Source organism: Stigmatopora argus, chromosome 1 (genome assembly GCF_051989625.1).
Source record: "Stigmatopora argus isolate UIUO_Sarg chromosome 1, RoL_Sarg_1.0, whole genome shotgun sequence".
In the NCBI taxonomy this organism is placed as follows: domain Eukaryota; kingdom Metazoa; phylum Chordata; class Actinopteri; order Syngnathiformes; family Syngnathidae; genus Stigmatopora; species Stigmatopora argus.
In genome coordinates, this window is record NC_135387.1 from 5,190,284 (window position 1) to 5,204,648 (window position 14,365).

The 14,365-nt window shown below is 38.5% G+C and overlaps 1 protein-coding gene across 4 annotated transcripts in view; it reads right to left on the reverse strand.

Moving 5' to 3' along the window:
* The window catches only part of LOC144079760 (IQ motif and SEC7 domain-containing protein 1-like), a 128,236-nt gene that overhangs the window by 61,482 nt on the left and 52,389 nt on the right, over positions 1-14,365 (reverse strand). The window contains exon 1 of one of the 4 annotated variants that reach the window (XM_077608338.1): positions 3,116-3,386. The exons of the other annotated variants lie outside the window; for them this stretch is intronic. Coding sequence (XP_077464464.1) covers positions 3,116-3,234 — 119 coding nt within the window. The 5' untranslated portion in view covers positions 3,235-3,386. Of the gene's footprint in view, positions 1-3,115; positions 3,387-14,365 lie in introns of those variants that run through there. 4 annotated transcript variants of the gene reach the window in all.

The window sequence follows — 14,365 nt, forward strand, 5'->3', positions numbered from 1 at the left end:
TCCTTTCAACAATGTAAATTATGAATGAATAATGATTATGGTGAGTCGTTTTCTAATAATGACTATATGTCAGCTGACATGTCAGCTGTAGTCACGTTTGCCAACACTCCGAGCAACTGCCAGATGAGGAGGGGCGGGGGAATCAAAGGGTTATAATGATGACAGAGCCGTACATACACACAGCATGTGACGTGTTTCAACAAATGATTCACTTCCAGCTCTGCAGCATTTTGCCCACATGCACTGATGCCATGTGTGTTGAGAGCGGGCTCTGTGCCAGCCCATGTGCTGGGAAAGCAATGCGGTACAGCGCAATGCAGCCGCTGCCTTATACAAGGCTACTCAGTGTGGTGGAGGTTTATTTGGAGCATATTTGCACCGATTCTGCTTAGTATTTCCTACATGAAGGCTCTTGGATAAAAAAGGAGAATGTGCTGTCAGCTGTGGTGACGCACGCATTTTCATCAGCGCTGGCGTCATTTGAACAGAAGCAATGAATTATGTCGCTCTCAGCCAATCATAGGAAATCAGCATTCCGATCGTTGGAGTCTCCTGACATGAACACACTCGGAGAATGTAATTGAAGCTCACAAATGTTCAATAACCGTATCATGTACTAAATAATTATATTAATTTGAGTTTAGCAATCAGGGATGAAGATTAGACCTTGACGGCAATGTCACAACAATGACAGTCAAATCCTCATGTTTCATGTCCATTATTAACTCATTAACTCGCATTGATAGTGATAGATTGACATCACAATGTTTTCACACATTAAGCAAGACAGAGGTGGCTGCACTTTGAACTGGATTTAATCTGAATCACTGTATACACAAAGACAAACACTTTTTATAATTGCAGAGAGCTACCCATGATGTCCTATTAAAGGAGAGACTGTGCAATGACCAACACTAGTAAAATAGTCCCAATGACAGGATAGTTGTGTTCCTTATTCAATTTATTACGTTTCAATTTTGGAATGTTAGTTACAGAAAGACAATACAAATATCAGGAATTTTGATTCCCCTTTTCATAATGGTCCCAAAAGATTCAATTTACTAATTGAAGACACGTACCGTTTCTGATTGCTCAAAAATGAATAAGAATATCAAGCGCGGTCAAATTTATCGTACAATTAAATCCAAACTTCTTGTTGTCATGGGCTAGATCACAGAATCTGATTTTAGATTAGGATGTTCAAAACCATGTGTATGGTGTGGACCAGTGGTCGTATTTGTACGGAGAACCTCCTGCAATGGACCATATTAATGATGGACAGGCAAGAAAACTCTTAATGTTTTTGCAATTGCAATACAAAAACACATTCGCAATTTCTAACCAGGTTGACATAAAATTCAAATCAATTTTGCATAAAGGCCTCAGAGAACAAACAATATTTTTCTTAATTTCTCCTTCAACATCGTCTTACTCATCAGGATGGTCTCACAATTTGCCAAGTTGATAAGAGTAGACTGAAATAGTACATCCAAACGTACTGGTGAGTTTTTTTTAGCTCATCTTGCTGGCCTGGTTCCATGATATGTGGCCAATTATATACATATACTCAGACATTTTAAAGTGTCTGGCCAGGAAAATGTTGGTCTCTCATCAGGATGGACTAGTGAAGCATGTTTCAAGGCTGAGATAACCAACTACTAAGCCCTGGACTTTTGCCCTTAGCCTCCCAGTGTTTGAGGCTCGACATTAGAATTCTACAGGAGTCGGCCAGAGAATATGAAATGACATTTCCAATAGAAGAGGCTCTTCTTGCTTCTGTCCTTGATTAAAAGACTGCTTCTTGCAAGACACAGAGAGCCTCAATCTGTTTCACTTGAAGCAAAGCCAACACGTTACCATGTTCTGTTTCCTTGGATATAAAAAGATCCTACCAAAAGTAATCAATTTGCACATTTCTGAACTTTGCCTCAGCACGTTACATTTTTGGTAATAAAACAGGGTTCAAGCCCTTGACTCCAAACTATTCCACAAGGGGCCTTTTTCACCAATCTTGTGTCGTACAAGTGTAATCAATTGATTGCAGTCCGAAACTAACTATGTAATAAATAAAGAATCACTAATGGACATGCCATAGTCCTCCCATAACCTGTGGTGAAAAATAATAGATAAATGGTGCAAGAAATAAAACTCATAACAGTGTGTGGATGAGAAAAAAAAGTGGAATGGTATTTCTAATCAAGCAAACTGAGGGAACTTGAATGACTGCACGCATGAAAAAAACTGCAAATGACATTAACTGTGAAGGACTTGGTGGAGACCCATGAAGGTCCCAATTTTATTTAAATGACTGATCTATGCTGTTATATTGCGACATGAGCGGGTAATCTAGCTTTACATTATGCACAAGATGGTAAGCACGAGTGTGAACATTTACAAACACTCATACCCCAGTGCATGCTACATGATTGTTGAGGGACCAGATGTTTACATGATGTAAGCGAACCCTGCATGAAAAGCATTTTCTTTTCTATTCACATAAAAATAAGCAAATGGAGCTTATATATGGATAAGTGTTCTTTTCACTTTATGTCTAAAACCATTCAATTGTGGCCACAAGATTTTTGTAATACAGGGATTTCACTTAGATAACACGTTGGCCTATGAGCAACAGAAAACACACAATCACAGACGCACACAGACACACACACGCACACACAAATACACAAACATAGATATGTATATATACAATGTATATACATATATATTATAGGTGCAAAGAACTGATGCGCACAGAACGGACGTCAAATCACAAATGACCAATATTCCGCAGGAACGAGACACTCAAAAAACAATCGTCCGCAGGACTCTCAAAACAGCCTTCAGGACAACACTAGAATCGGCATGTGTGGGGGTAATATATTCTTCAATCTTTGATTCCCAAAGAAAATGTTCCATTTTACAGCCCCTCCCCAGGAAGACCAACATTGTTTACCAGGCACCAAGGAACGTGAGAGGACAGTACAAGGTCTGGATGCCATACGTGACTCAGCACTGACACTACACTCAGAGGACAGCTTCCACTTCCCTAGATTCGCCTGATGGCCCCATGAATGAGAAATGTCTAGCCGCGCAGACCGCTGAATACACTACTCACATGTCATACAGCCGGTATCCGATGGCGGAGCCTGGTCTGCTGGGATGGGACCCCGGGTCTCGAATTCGCCGGGGGTCCGTGCTGCTAACCACTGCACGCCACACGCTTGGTTTGTCCATCCTGCCTCAATGCTGGTCAACGGGACTTTACGGCGGGACGGCGTGCGCGCACGGTGCTCACTCACGTTCACTCTCACTCGTCCGCTTACAAACACAGGGTGCAAGGGAGAGGTGTGTGTGTGATGTAACAAGAAGCATCCAAGAGACGGCTGGGAGGGGGGGGCTGCTAAGGATCTAGTGATGCTGGTGGAGGAGTGGGGCGCGGTGGACCGACATGGTCTGATGGACGGCTTTAAAGCATGCTGGGTGATGCCAGACAAGACCAAGGGAGGCTGCCTCTTGAAAATCTGCGGGAGAGCTACAGAAAGATGTATTACCTCTTTACGCATCAGCGTACGCCCCTCTCCACCCTCTTGCGTACTCTCAGTAGTACAGTCCTCCTCAAGGCCACCGGATTGGTTCCTTGGTCTCCATAGAAACAGGAGGATGTGTCAGAGGTAGGGCTCATTATCCTGCCTTCTCTCTCCGCACTATACCATTTTGTTTTCACTCTTCTGTGTTCTCCTTATATCTGCCTCTTTCCCCATTTTTTGTCTTATCATATCCCACCACCTCCAATTTTCCTTATCCATTCTTGTCAGTTCTCGGTGCATTTTCTCTGGAGGGTTATTCAAAGCACACAGGTGCTGTCCACACAATTACGATCAGATGTGAAATTCTTTGCAGATGCGGTTAATGATATCCGCAACGCATAACAAAAACTTAGAACGTAAAAAAAGACAATTAATTAATCACCGTAAATCTGAATTTTATGAAGGCAGGCAATATAACAGATATTGCAGAGATAGCAAAATTAAAAAATTTAGATACTGTGATTAGCTGCAAACCAATTCAGGGTTTCCCCTGCCGACTGCCTTGCGATAGACTCCAGCACCCCCGCAACTGGTACGGAATATGAATGAATGGATGGAAGTTTTAGATACTTGAAGGGACAGACAATGCCTATTTAAGCCCCCAATGTTTCTACAGAGAAAGCAATTACACATGTATACCAATTTCATTCATATATTTATAGATTTCATTAATGGCGGGTTTACAGTCAGTTTGCCCTGTCAGTATTGTAGTGGGTTGAAGGCAAGGCAACGACTCACATTGTCAGACCTTTGCTGTTTTCTTAATGAACCTGTGCAGTGGCTAATTGTGCACGTACGTCACCACAGCGCAATTACACTGCATGCACTCCTTATAATTATCAAGAAAGACTGCTGATCCGGCCAGGTTTGACATGCTTGGATGAGCTGTGTGTGCACATTGGAAAGCGTGCTACATGCTGTTCGCTTATCTTTCACACCTGTTTGACAGCAAGACTACATTTAAACCTCATTACCAACACTATTTACCTCATACCACTTTTGTTCACCTCCGGGCTGATAGTTGGCAGATTATGTTGAGATGAAAACCCCATTTTCAACCTATCAGTACATTTAGCAAAGGGCTGAATGCATAAACATTAAATACAGTGGTACCTCGACATACGAGCATTTCGAGATACGAGTAAAATTTCGAGCAAATAATTATCTCTAGATAAGACACACATTTCGAGATACGAGAAAGCCAGGTGGCCAAGACATGAGGCTGTTTATGATTTTAGCGCAGTGTCTTTTTTGCCGCGTCTCTTTCGTGTATAACAGATATCTTCGAGCACTGGACGGAGCGTTGCATTTTTTTCAGTGTTTTTTTCCCGTCACTCAGCACGAATAGCGGAGCGATCACTAATACGAGGAGTATATATTACTTCTCGTTGGCAAGTGGTCATGCGTTATCCTATTGTGAGGACATTTGTGTGCATCATTTTCGTATTATTTTGAAGGGAATACAAAAGCAAACAGCCCATCGATAGTGAAAGTCAGGTTGGAGGCGGGGCAAATAGTGCCAACCCGGGAGAAGAAAGGTATCAAACTTTAATACAAAATTAGAATTAAGTTTAGTGTAAAGTTAGATTAAATTTATTTTTGAGTGTGTCTGCATCGTAATCCAAGCTCATTTAAATTTGTTTATGTTATGAAATGAGCGGTTTGCCGTGCAAAATCCCCCCACCCCACCCCTCTCTCTGTCCGTCTCGCTTTCTCTACCCCTTCGAAATCCGTATAATTTTAGTACTATTAAACACATTTTAGTAATATTAAACCACTAGTTATGTGTTACTTTGTTAATAGATGACGAATTAGACTAAAAACATTTTTTTCCAATCCAATATCCTGTTTTTGGTGTTTTTTCAGAGGGTTGGAACGAATTAATTTGTTTTTAGTTCATTTCAATGGGAAACGTTCGAGTTACGAGAATATCGACATACGAGCTCAGTCCCGGTACGAATTAAGCTCGTATCTCGAGGTACCACTGTATATTAATATTAAACGATGCATTCTTTTTTTGTATAAACATGCCTTTTGAGATATACCCACAATGAGATTAAATAAAGTTAATGTCATTGAAAGTGAAGTCACTTTGGATCCTAAATCAAATAACAGCCGCTCGATCACATTCACACAAAGTCAGCTCAAATTGTGTTATCCATCAGTGTTGCCTGCACGATAATCAAATGAGTGATCGTTCACAATTCTGTTCATCGTGTGGAATTGATGATCATTTAGATTGGAACTACAACCGCAGGACCCAGCGTTTTGGAAGACTCCTTTGGGCAATTGTTTGATTCGGACACAGAAAATGAGGACTTTGATGGATTTGTGGGTGATGATGACGTGAGTAAGTTGTAAAATGTCAAAATAAAGCACTGCCGAACTCAGTTTTGCTTCCGTTGCCTTTTTAAAGCGTGTTTTTAGCGTGTGGGTGTAGCGTCCAAGAACTATATTTCCCAGCAGTCACTGCGCACCGGAACCCGGAAATAGGCTGCTTCCAGTAGCCAGCGCTATTGCGTTTAGATGTTAATCCATATATAATATATATATATGCGTCTAATGAAATGGTGCGTGCTTTGTGTGTCTAAAATACAGAAATAGCACTCGTTACTGACACTGCGGCGTAAAAAACGATGCGCCAAATAGGCGTGAAAATACGGTATATATATATATATATATATATATATATATATATATATATATATATATATATATATATATATATATATATATATATATATATATACATACATACATACATACATATACATACAGTGGTACCTCGACATACGAGCGTAATCCGTTCCGAGACTGAGGTCGTATGACGATGGTCTGTTAGGGGAGGGGCTCACTCAGGACATCGTGAGCTGGATGACTTAGCAGTCGAGGCACTCACAGAAGAGCAGGGAGCTAAGATGCTGTTTCGAATCCACAAAGAACCATACATTTATGGTTTAAATCACACACCTTTCAACACAAAATCTCAGGCTTTGAGGCATCCACAGCTGGGTACACACTTACAGAAGACACTTATAGGCGCGCAATTCATCATGTCCTCACATTTCCCGGCATTATACACCTGAAGAAGTATCGACTTTCCATACAAGTCTCACAGACACCGGCCTCATGAGCAGCGCCCTCACTCTCCCATGCCATCATATGTTTACTTAAATCCCATTGCCCACCTAACATGAAGGCCATCAGCTTAATGTTATGCCGTACAGCTGTGTGTGCAGTGTATGAATATATTAAGATTTACCTGCTGTAGTCCATCCCGATAACATATTTTTGCACCCAAATTCGACTTGGGAGTCACCTGATTTTGATGGTCTGCTGATATGAAGTATCGATCTGATACCTCGGCCATTCCTTAAGGGTGTGTGTGTGTGTGTGTCTGGGGGTAATGTAGTTTCTTAACCATATTACAGCAATTATCACTCTTGAATAATGCTATCTCGCCGTTAGCCTCCTAGGACATTTAGAATAACATTCTCCTACGGGCCATGTTAATTTCCGATTCTGCTATGTTGCTGACAAAACATATTTTCTTGTTTGTTTTTCCACAATATGATTTTACATCTTGATTAATTATTTTGTAGTCCTACAAAATTAAACATCATCAAAAGTCCTATCCTAGTCCATTAAAAACACTATTTCCCACTTCGCAAAGTCATTGAGAATATCCCTCGTAAATTTCTTGACATGAAACGCAAACGAGTACCAAATTTAAGATAAAAATGCATTGAAATAATTGAATAATTTCAGGGTTTACTTAGCCACAATTACAATGCTGCAGAGTGATAGAATGTAACCTTGTTGGGAAAACTGAGCGTGAATGTTTTTATATATTTATGAAGTCAGTCTGATATGTGTGGACAATAACTAGCCGTAAAACTCAAACATAATTCAGGGCATATATTATCGAGACAATACTTAAAATTTGAAAAAGCCTGACTGCACCACACCACGCTATGGAGTCTCAACAGGTGATATAAGTCTAATATGAGTGATAATCACTAACCTCTCCTTCCAATTTATCCTTTAAAGAAAAATCTCCAATTGCTACTTATCTATGTTATTGTGTGCATGAGACAACAGCATAAGAGCACTTTATCTCCCTTGAAGGTTAAAAGACACTATAAAATGTAAGAGCCGTTAATGTTTTATTTACACATTGTTCTCCTGTTTAGTGACACATATAATCAAGTTAATAAATATTGAGAAATCGACACAATTTTCATTGTTTCCAGGTCTAAACAACACCAAAATAGTATTGAACTGATATAAATAAGACAAGCTTTAACTGCAGACTTTCAGCTTCAGTTTGATAGTACTATTAATGTTCAATTCAGGCGACCTGTAAAGGTATTACAGAGGGCTAAAAATGAACTTTGTTTCCTTATTTAGCCGTGGCAAACCCTGAGGTTTGCCTCCTTTGGCCAAGTGCACCCAATTTATTTTGCATAGCAGAGACAAATGTTACATTGATACCAATCACTTATTCGTTTTTGGAGTGTTGAATCCAAATCTGCCATTTTTATTTCTTTATTTATTTATTTATTTTAACAAACTGTATTTTTGTTTTAATTGTGCAAGACAAAATTATTGCAAAGTGAGTTTTGGAGTAAAATTGGTGTACAACTAGCACTTATAATATAGCCACAAAGTAACTATATGTAGAAAAATAATACTTGTTATGCCTTGTTTTAGACAATTGCAGATAGTAGCTCGTTATGTGAAACTTAGTCAAGTATGATGAGATAATGTTAGAAAAATGTATTAAATTATGCAAAGAAATGAAAAGTTAGATTGGTATTTGGAAAAAAATATCTAACAAAATATTTAAAAAATAATAATAATCAGCATTGGGGTGGTTACAATTTACTCTTATTACTCTGCATATTAGTATAATTCGTGTTGCCAACTCAAAATATGTATTTTTTAATGCGCTTGACCAATTGGGTACGTGTTATTTTATGTGCTCCTTGCCTCTGAGATTTTTCCGGGCCCCTGGTAATTAGGAAGTGCCTAACTTTGAGCCCTGATTACTACAGTTACTGTATTTTCCGGACTATTAGTCATACTTTTTTAATAGTTTTGCTGGGCCTGTGACTAATACTCATGTGTGACTTTTATATATTCATTTTTGTCTCCCACCATCCTGTTATGTTGGGTTTTTTTTTAGGCAATAATTACCTGAAAAACCTATGTTAACAGTTGCCTATTTAGCCTGTTGTTCTCAATTTTACTCTTACTTTAACATGTGTTAGTTCTTGGTTTCTGATGAAATTAAAAAATGCGACTTATACTGCAGTGCGACTTCATAAGGTAGTATGGATTCAACCCATGCTTAAAGAATCTAAAGGTAATGGGATAAATTAAAAATTGTGCATCAAAGTATTACATTTTAATAGTTTGTTGCAAATTCTTTGCAGTCAATATAATACAGAGATTATATGACACTATATTGACTCCTTAGTGAGGAGTTACCAAGCAGAAGACTACAATCGTCTACACATTTCGCTTTTGCTTTTAGCATTTCAACTTCAGTTTTTCCTTTAGAAAAATATATGCTCAATTGGATTTAGGTCAGATGATTGACACTTGGTGATTGGCCACTACATCCTACCCCTTTGCTGTTGCCTGCTGTTCTTCTATCCAGCATTTCATTGTCCATCTGCACTTTAGGGGTTGGAGGGATATGGGTGAAAATTGAAATATCATATTGCCCCCCCAAAAAAAACAGATGCCTACTTCACTGATGGAGTAGTAATATATGTTTTTAACTCAATTGACATTTGGTAGAGTCATAGCTACTGTTTAAAAACCCTGCCAAACTATAGTTGCTGGGAAAAAGTTGCTGGCTGCTTCATTGTCCACTGAGTTCACAGCTGTGAATTTGCGAATGCATATTAAAGCTTCTGATAAAATAAAAAGAAAAGAAAAATCTTAGCAGTTAAATGGTTCACATAATTCCCATTTGTGTAGCTTGTATAGGACAAATTCCCAATGAGCGCATTATTTACTATTCAATTTCCTGTGGTTGATTGCTAGACTGTCCATGTGGTATTCCAGATTTTGCCCATTTTCACAAAGAACATGCTACAGCTTGACTTGAATGATAGTTATGTACAACTTCTACCTCAAAATAGAACAACTGTCGTTTTTAGGGCTAGTCCGCTCCACAAGATTGCTTCTATCAAGCTTAGACAAGGCACGGTGCAGAATGGTGTTCACGTCTATGCTCAATGTAAATGAAGAGTCCTGCTGGAATAAGTTGATTCACACATCTTATCTTCTCTTTGGCTACTGGCTGACACTTGAGAGACTCAAGATGTAATTCCCAAGTGTAGTGCTAATGCACCCACAATACAGAGGAGCGCAATGAGAGAATATTCTGTTGTACCTTTTCACTTTTTTTCACAAATAGGATTTATTAATTGTTTTCTCACATTTCTAGAGAATGCCAGAACAAGTAAATACTCTTCCATAAAATGGCAGATGGTACAATAAACCTACGCATCCGCTTGTAGGAAACAGAATAAGCCAAGGTGTCTGGAAGGTTTATTACTGAGAATGTGTGCGATTAAAATATTCTAAGGTAAAACGGGTTCCTTGGGTTCGAGTTCGACTTGGAACTGACCACAAGGTGGCAGTGCATACCTCTGCAGAATCATTGGCAATATACTGTTATGGAGAACATGGCCAATATTCATGAGTTTGGTGGGTGTAAATTAGAAAAAAATATCATTACAGTTTTGGATCAGCAGGTGCAATAAATAATTTTTGTGGGGTAAATTACCAAATTAAAAATCCAAATTTACCAAACTGACTGGATTAGACCATTTACCTCCCATGAGTTAACCAAAATATTTTTATTTTAATAAACTAGAAAAATTGTGTAGCAATATAAATAGCATCTATTATCAATACTGAATTGTTAGTGTTAATATTAATACATAAAAATAATAATAATATTATTCATTATAGTTGAGATTAAATGTAAAACTTGATGCTGCATCTCTGAACACTGAGTCAAAGAGGGCATTTGGTGTCTGCTTGTTAAGAAAATGAGTGGAAAGACAGTGTTACCGTTTGACCTTGTTCCTAGAACGCCACGTCCTCATTTGCTGTTCTTGAGGGTTTTTTGGAAGACAGACGGAGACACAAAACACAGACTGAGACTCTCAAGGTCTGTTCTCACAAATCCGTAGGGCTGAGAGCAACACCTCTTAGATATCGGATTCCAGTTTAGATTTTTTTTCTTCCAGTAAGCAAAAGTGGGCGTTAATTTGAACATTAGTGGATGTGTTTCAGTTTAGAAGAAACTTTCCAAATATGGAGTTAGTTCCTACGGCCAGCTAGTCAAAGCAATTAAACCATTCCCCACTCGGGGGGCCCGTGAACAACTGCATGATACGAGCCGCAGACAGACAAGACTTTGAAATGTCTATTGCAACTTGCAGAACAAAGGGACATCTATTTTGATAAACACACGCAAGGACTAAGTAAGGAAGTAGGGCATGAGTGTGACTACCTATGCAATTTGAGTGACAATACAAACAAGACACTTGATCAGCGTGAGCGGAGTCAAAAAGGCCATAGGCTAGTGAGTTTATACAGTTGAGTAGGTAACACTAGTCATTCAAAGGATGCTAAACTATGAGCTGTCTCAAAACTACTAAACTGCTAGAGAGAGAAAGACATCTTGGCAGAACCTTTAAAAGATCCATACAGGGTTAAAAAGAACTCTGACCATTGGGGTTCAAGAATCCAAGCTCAAAGGTCAAATAATGCTCAAATATGAGTCCGTGTCATCTGTCATCATTAATGGTTGAAATGTTCATCATCTTACCAGTGATCATCGACACTGTCACACCATTCATTGCCTTCTTCTGGTTAGCACAGTACTTAAAGGATAATCTAAAGTGGATTTACACTGTTTTACTTTCTTCCCTTAACTGCCACTCTGGCATTAGGATGAGGGAAATTAGGGCATTCAAGTAGAACAGCCACCTGAAATGGTAGCCATAAAAGCAAATAATCGTAGATATAAAGCCTTTTTTGTTGATATGGACTAAAATCTTTCTAATTCAAATTTGTAAAAAATTATGAAACAAACTAATGAAAATTACAGCTGCAGATTATTGAAAAACATTGTCAGCAGGAAAAAAGTGTTAACTTTCTTCTGCATCTCTGCTTTATTAGACTTTGTGGAATTGTGGATTAAGTATCTCGTGGTCATCATTTTACCTATGAAAACTGTTAGGTCCCCAGGACTTGCAATATTGAAAAGCTATAGGTCCCAACAGAAATGAGTCCCCAAGATTGTGCAAGGACAATGTGAGTTGAAGCGTTAAACTACATTTAAAAGACAATGAAAAATAATTATCACATCAAAAAAAGATAAATGTGGCAGCACATTTTAGTAAAACAAAGAATGAATTTGCAGATTTCTGCATTCCATTCTTTATGTTTATATCAGATATAACTTTCATCCAGTTTGGCATAAAAGTACTTCTTATTGGGATTCTTTGTTCGTTTACCTGCTATCCTTGCTCAAAAAGAATGGAATCAATTGTTTGGTGAATCTAATGATCAATCAGACTTTGAAAAACTTTAAATATTATGATGATAAATTAGACTTTAAGGATTTAATATTGTAAATTCCATTTGAGAATTGTGTTCATATTGGTAGTAATTTATTTTACCAGGTTTCCATACCATATGTTGTGAAGAAATGTTTTGTCATGGCGACATGTGTTCAGCATTTGCCAGTTACCAGTACTGGTGCAATCCTTGGTGTGAGCTGAGAAAAAACTAAAAAGAAATTATGTCACAAAGTATGGGTGCACGTTATACTCGAATAAATACGGTATCAAGACGCAATTAAGTACCGTCACTGTAAAATGCCATAACATTGCCAGATGCATATACATAAGGAATGTTTTCAGACTTTTACTTCAGTCTTAGCACTGCAAATTTTTATCTTGCACTTTGATACTTGCACTTAAACTCCATAGCTACTAGCTACTTTATTTTTTATTTACCTCGCTTCATTTTTATAATAATTACTATGACTACTAATTTATGTGCCTACGTTATGGTAAAGCTTTAAATCTCATTGTACTTGTATAATGACAATAGAGCCATTCAATTCAATTCAACATGCTTGTTTTGTTGTTTTACTTCCCCGATCTTACGAAAGGTGTCATTTTCGATATTGACTTTCTGGCTCATCATGACGTGATGATACACGTATTATCTGACTTGTCGCTGATGCAAAAAAAATGATTTGATGTTATTTCAAACCTAACACGAGCATTTTTTAGGAGGCATTTTCTTTGAAGTTAATTGTTCCCTACTTAGGACAACACAACACTCATAAAATGCCATATGGTGATGAGATTGTGCAAACAAAGAGATCACGAGACCTACAAGATCAAAACAACAATGGCAGACACAGTTGTCAAAATGTATATAGACGATAAACATTTTGATTTAAAAAAAAAACATTGCGTCCGATGGACCCATGTTGGTTTGAAAATATGAGTCCTAGCCTAAAATCATGCACAGGGGACGCAGGCAAAAATAAGAGCACTGGGTCACTTAAGTATGCCCGGAAATAAATGTTTGCCTGTACCTTACTACCTACATCAGGCCCCAATCCGTTAACACTCACTAATCTGACTATATCAATACAGATTTGTTCAGTTCACCCCTACACAGAAGTGGATCGGTGGATCTTGTGGTCAAAACCCTCCACTTGAGTGGTACAAACGAGCTGTGAAAAAGAAAACCAACTCTAGTCTTTTTTCCTACAGGAGAAATGAGCAGAAATCCTTGCTCCATCACCTCCCAGCTCTTGGAAAAGCATCCCCTATCAATCCCTCCTGATTTGATCTGAGGCCTGATGCAGAGCTATGGAATTGCAAATGTACCCCCATCAGACAGGGAGATAGATTTGAAGCGCTCAAGGCCTGGTTGCCTGATAATACTGGGTCAGAGAGCTGATGAAAGCAAAAGATATGTGAAAGTCACACAACATCACTAATCTCTCACTATTATCTAATTTACCCGGGAAATTTACCCACAGCAGAGTGAAAGCAAGACCAAGCTGAGAAAGAAATACTTCGACATGTTTCTGATGGATGGTCACTGTATGCATGTATGCATTACCCGAAGGCTCAAGAAACACTGATGTCACACCCGATTTTGTGTGGATAAACAACACCTGTGCTCGGCTGCCAGACATCTGCGTGTCTTACATTACTGTCGGCGCCAACATGTACTAAGGCTAAATTGCACTTGTCCAACCGTGACAGAAACAAACGGAAATTTCAACCTTGGCAAAAAGCTCTTTGGTGACTGCAAACTGAGGATTGGGAAACTGCAAATCTTAATTCTTTACCACATAATCTGAAATCCCTATTGACTGATACATGTTGCAACGCTGGTGTACGGTTTGTTGTAAGAATATTCATTGCAGTTCGATTATTGCAGCCTGATTAAATAAATAATCTAATTTCACGCATCCTGTAGTTATCAATTTTTTATCTAATGGGATGAAAAATAGAGTTTTAATGATTAATTGAATAATCAACCATTAATAGATCAGATTAAAATTCATATTAAATTCTTCAATAATGGACCTAGTATGTCGCACTCGTATTAAGTGTTATCATTTCTGCCTACAGTTCTGAGAACAAGGGTTTAATTCCAGGCTTGTGTGCAGTTTGCATGTTCTCCCTCTGTCTAACTGGGGTTTCTGTAGG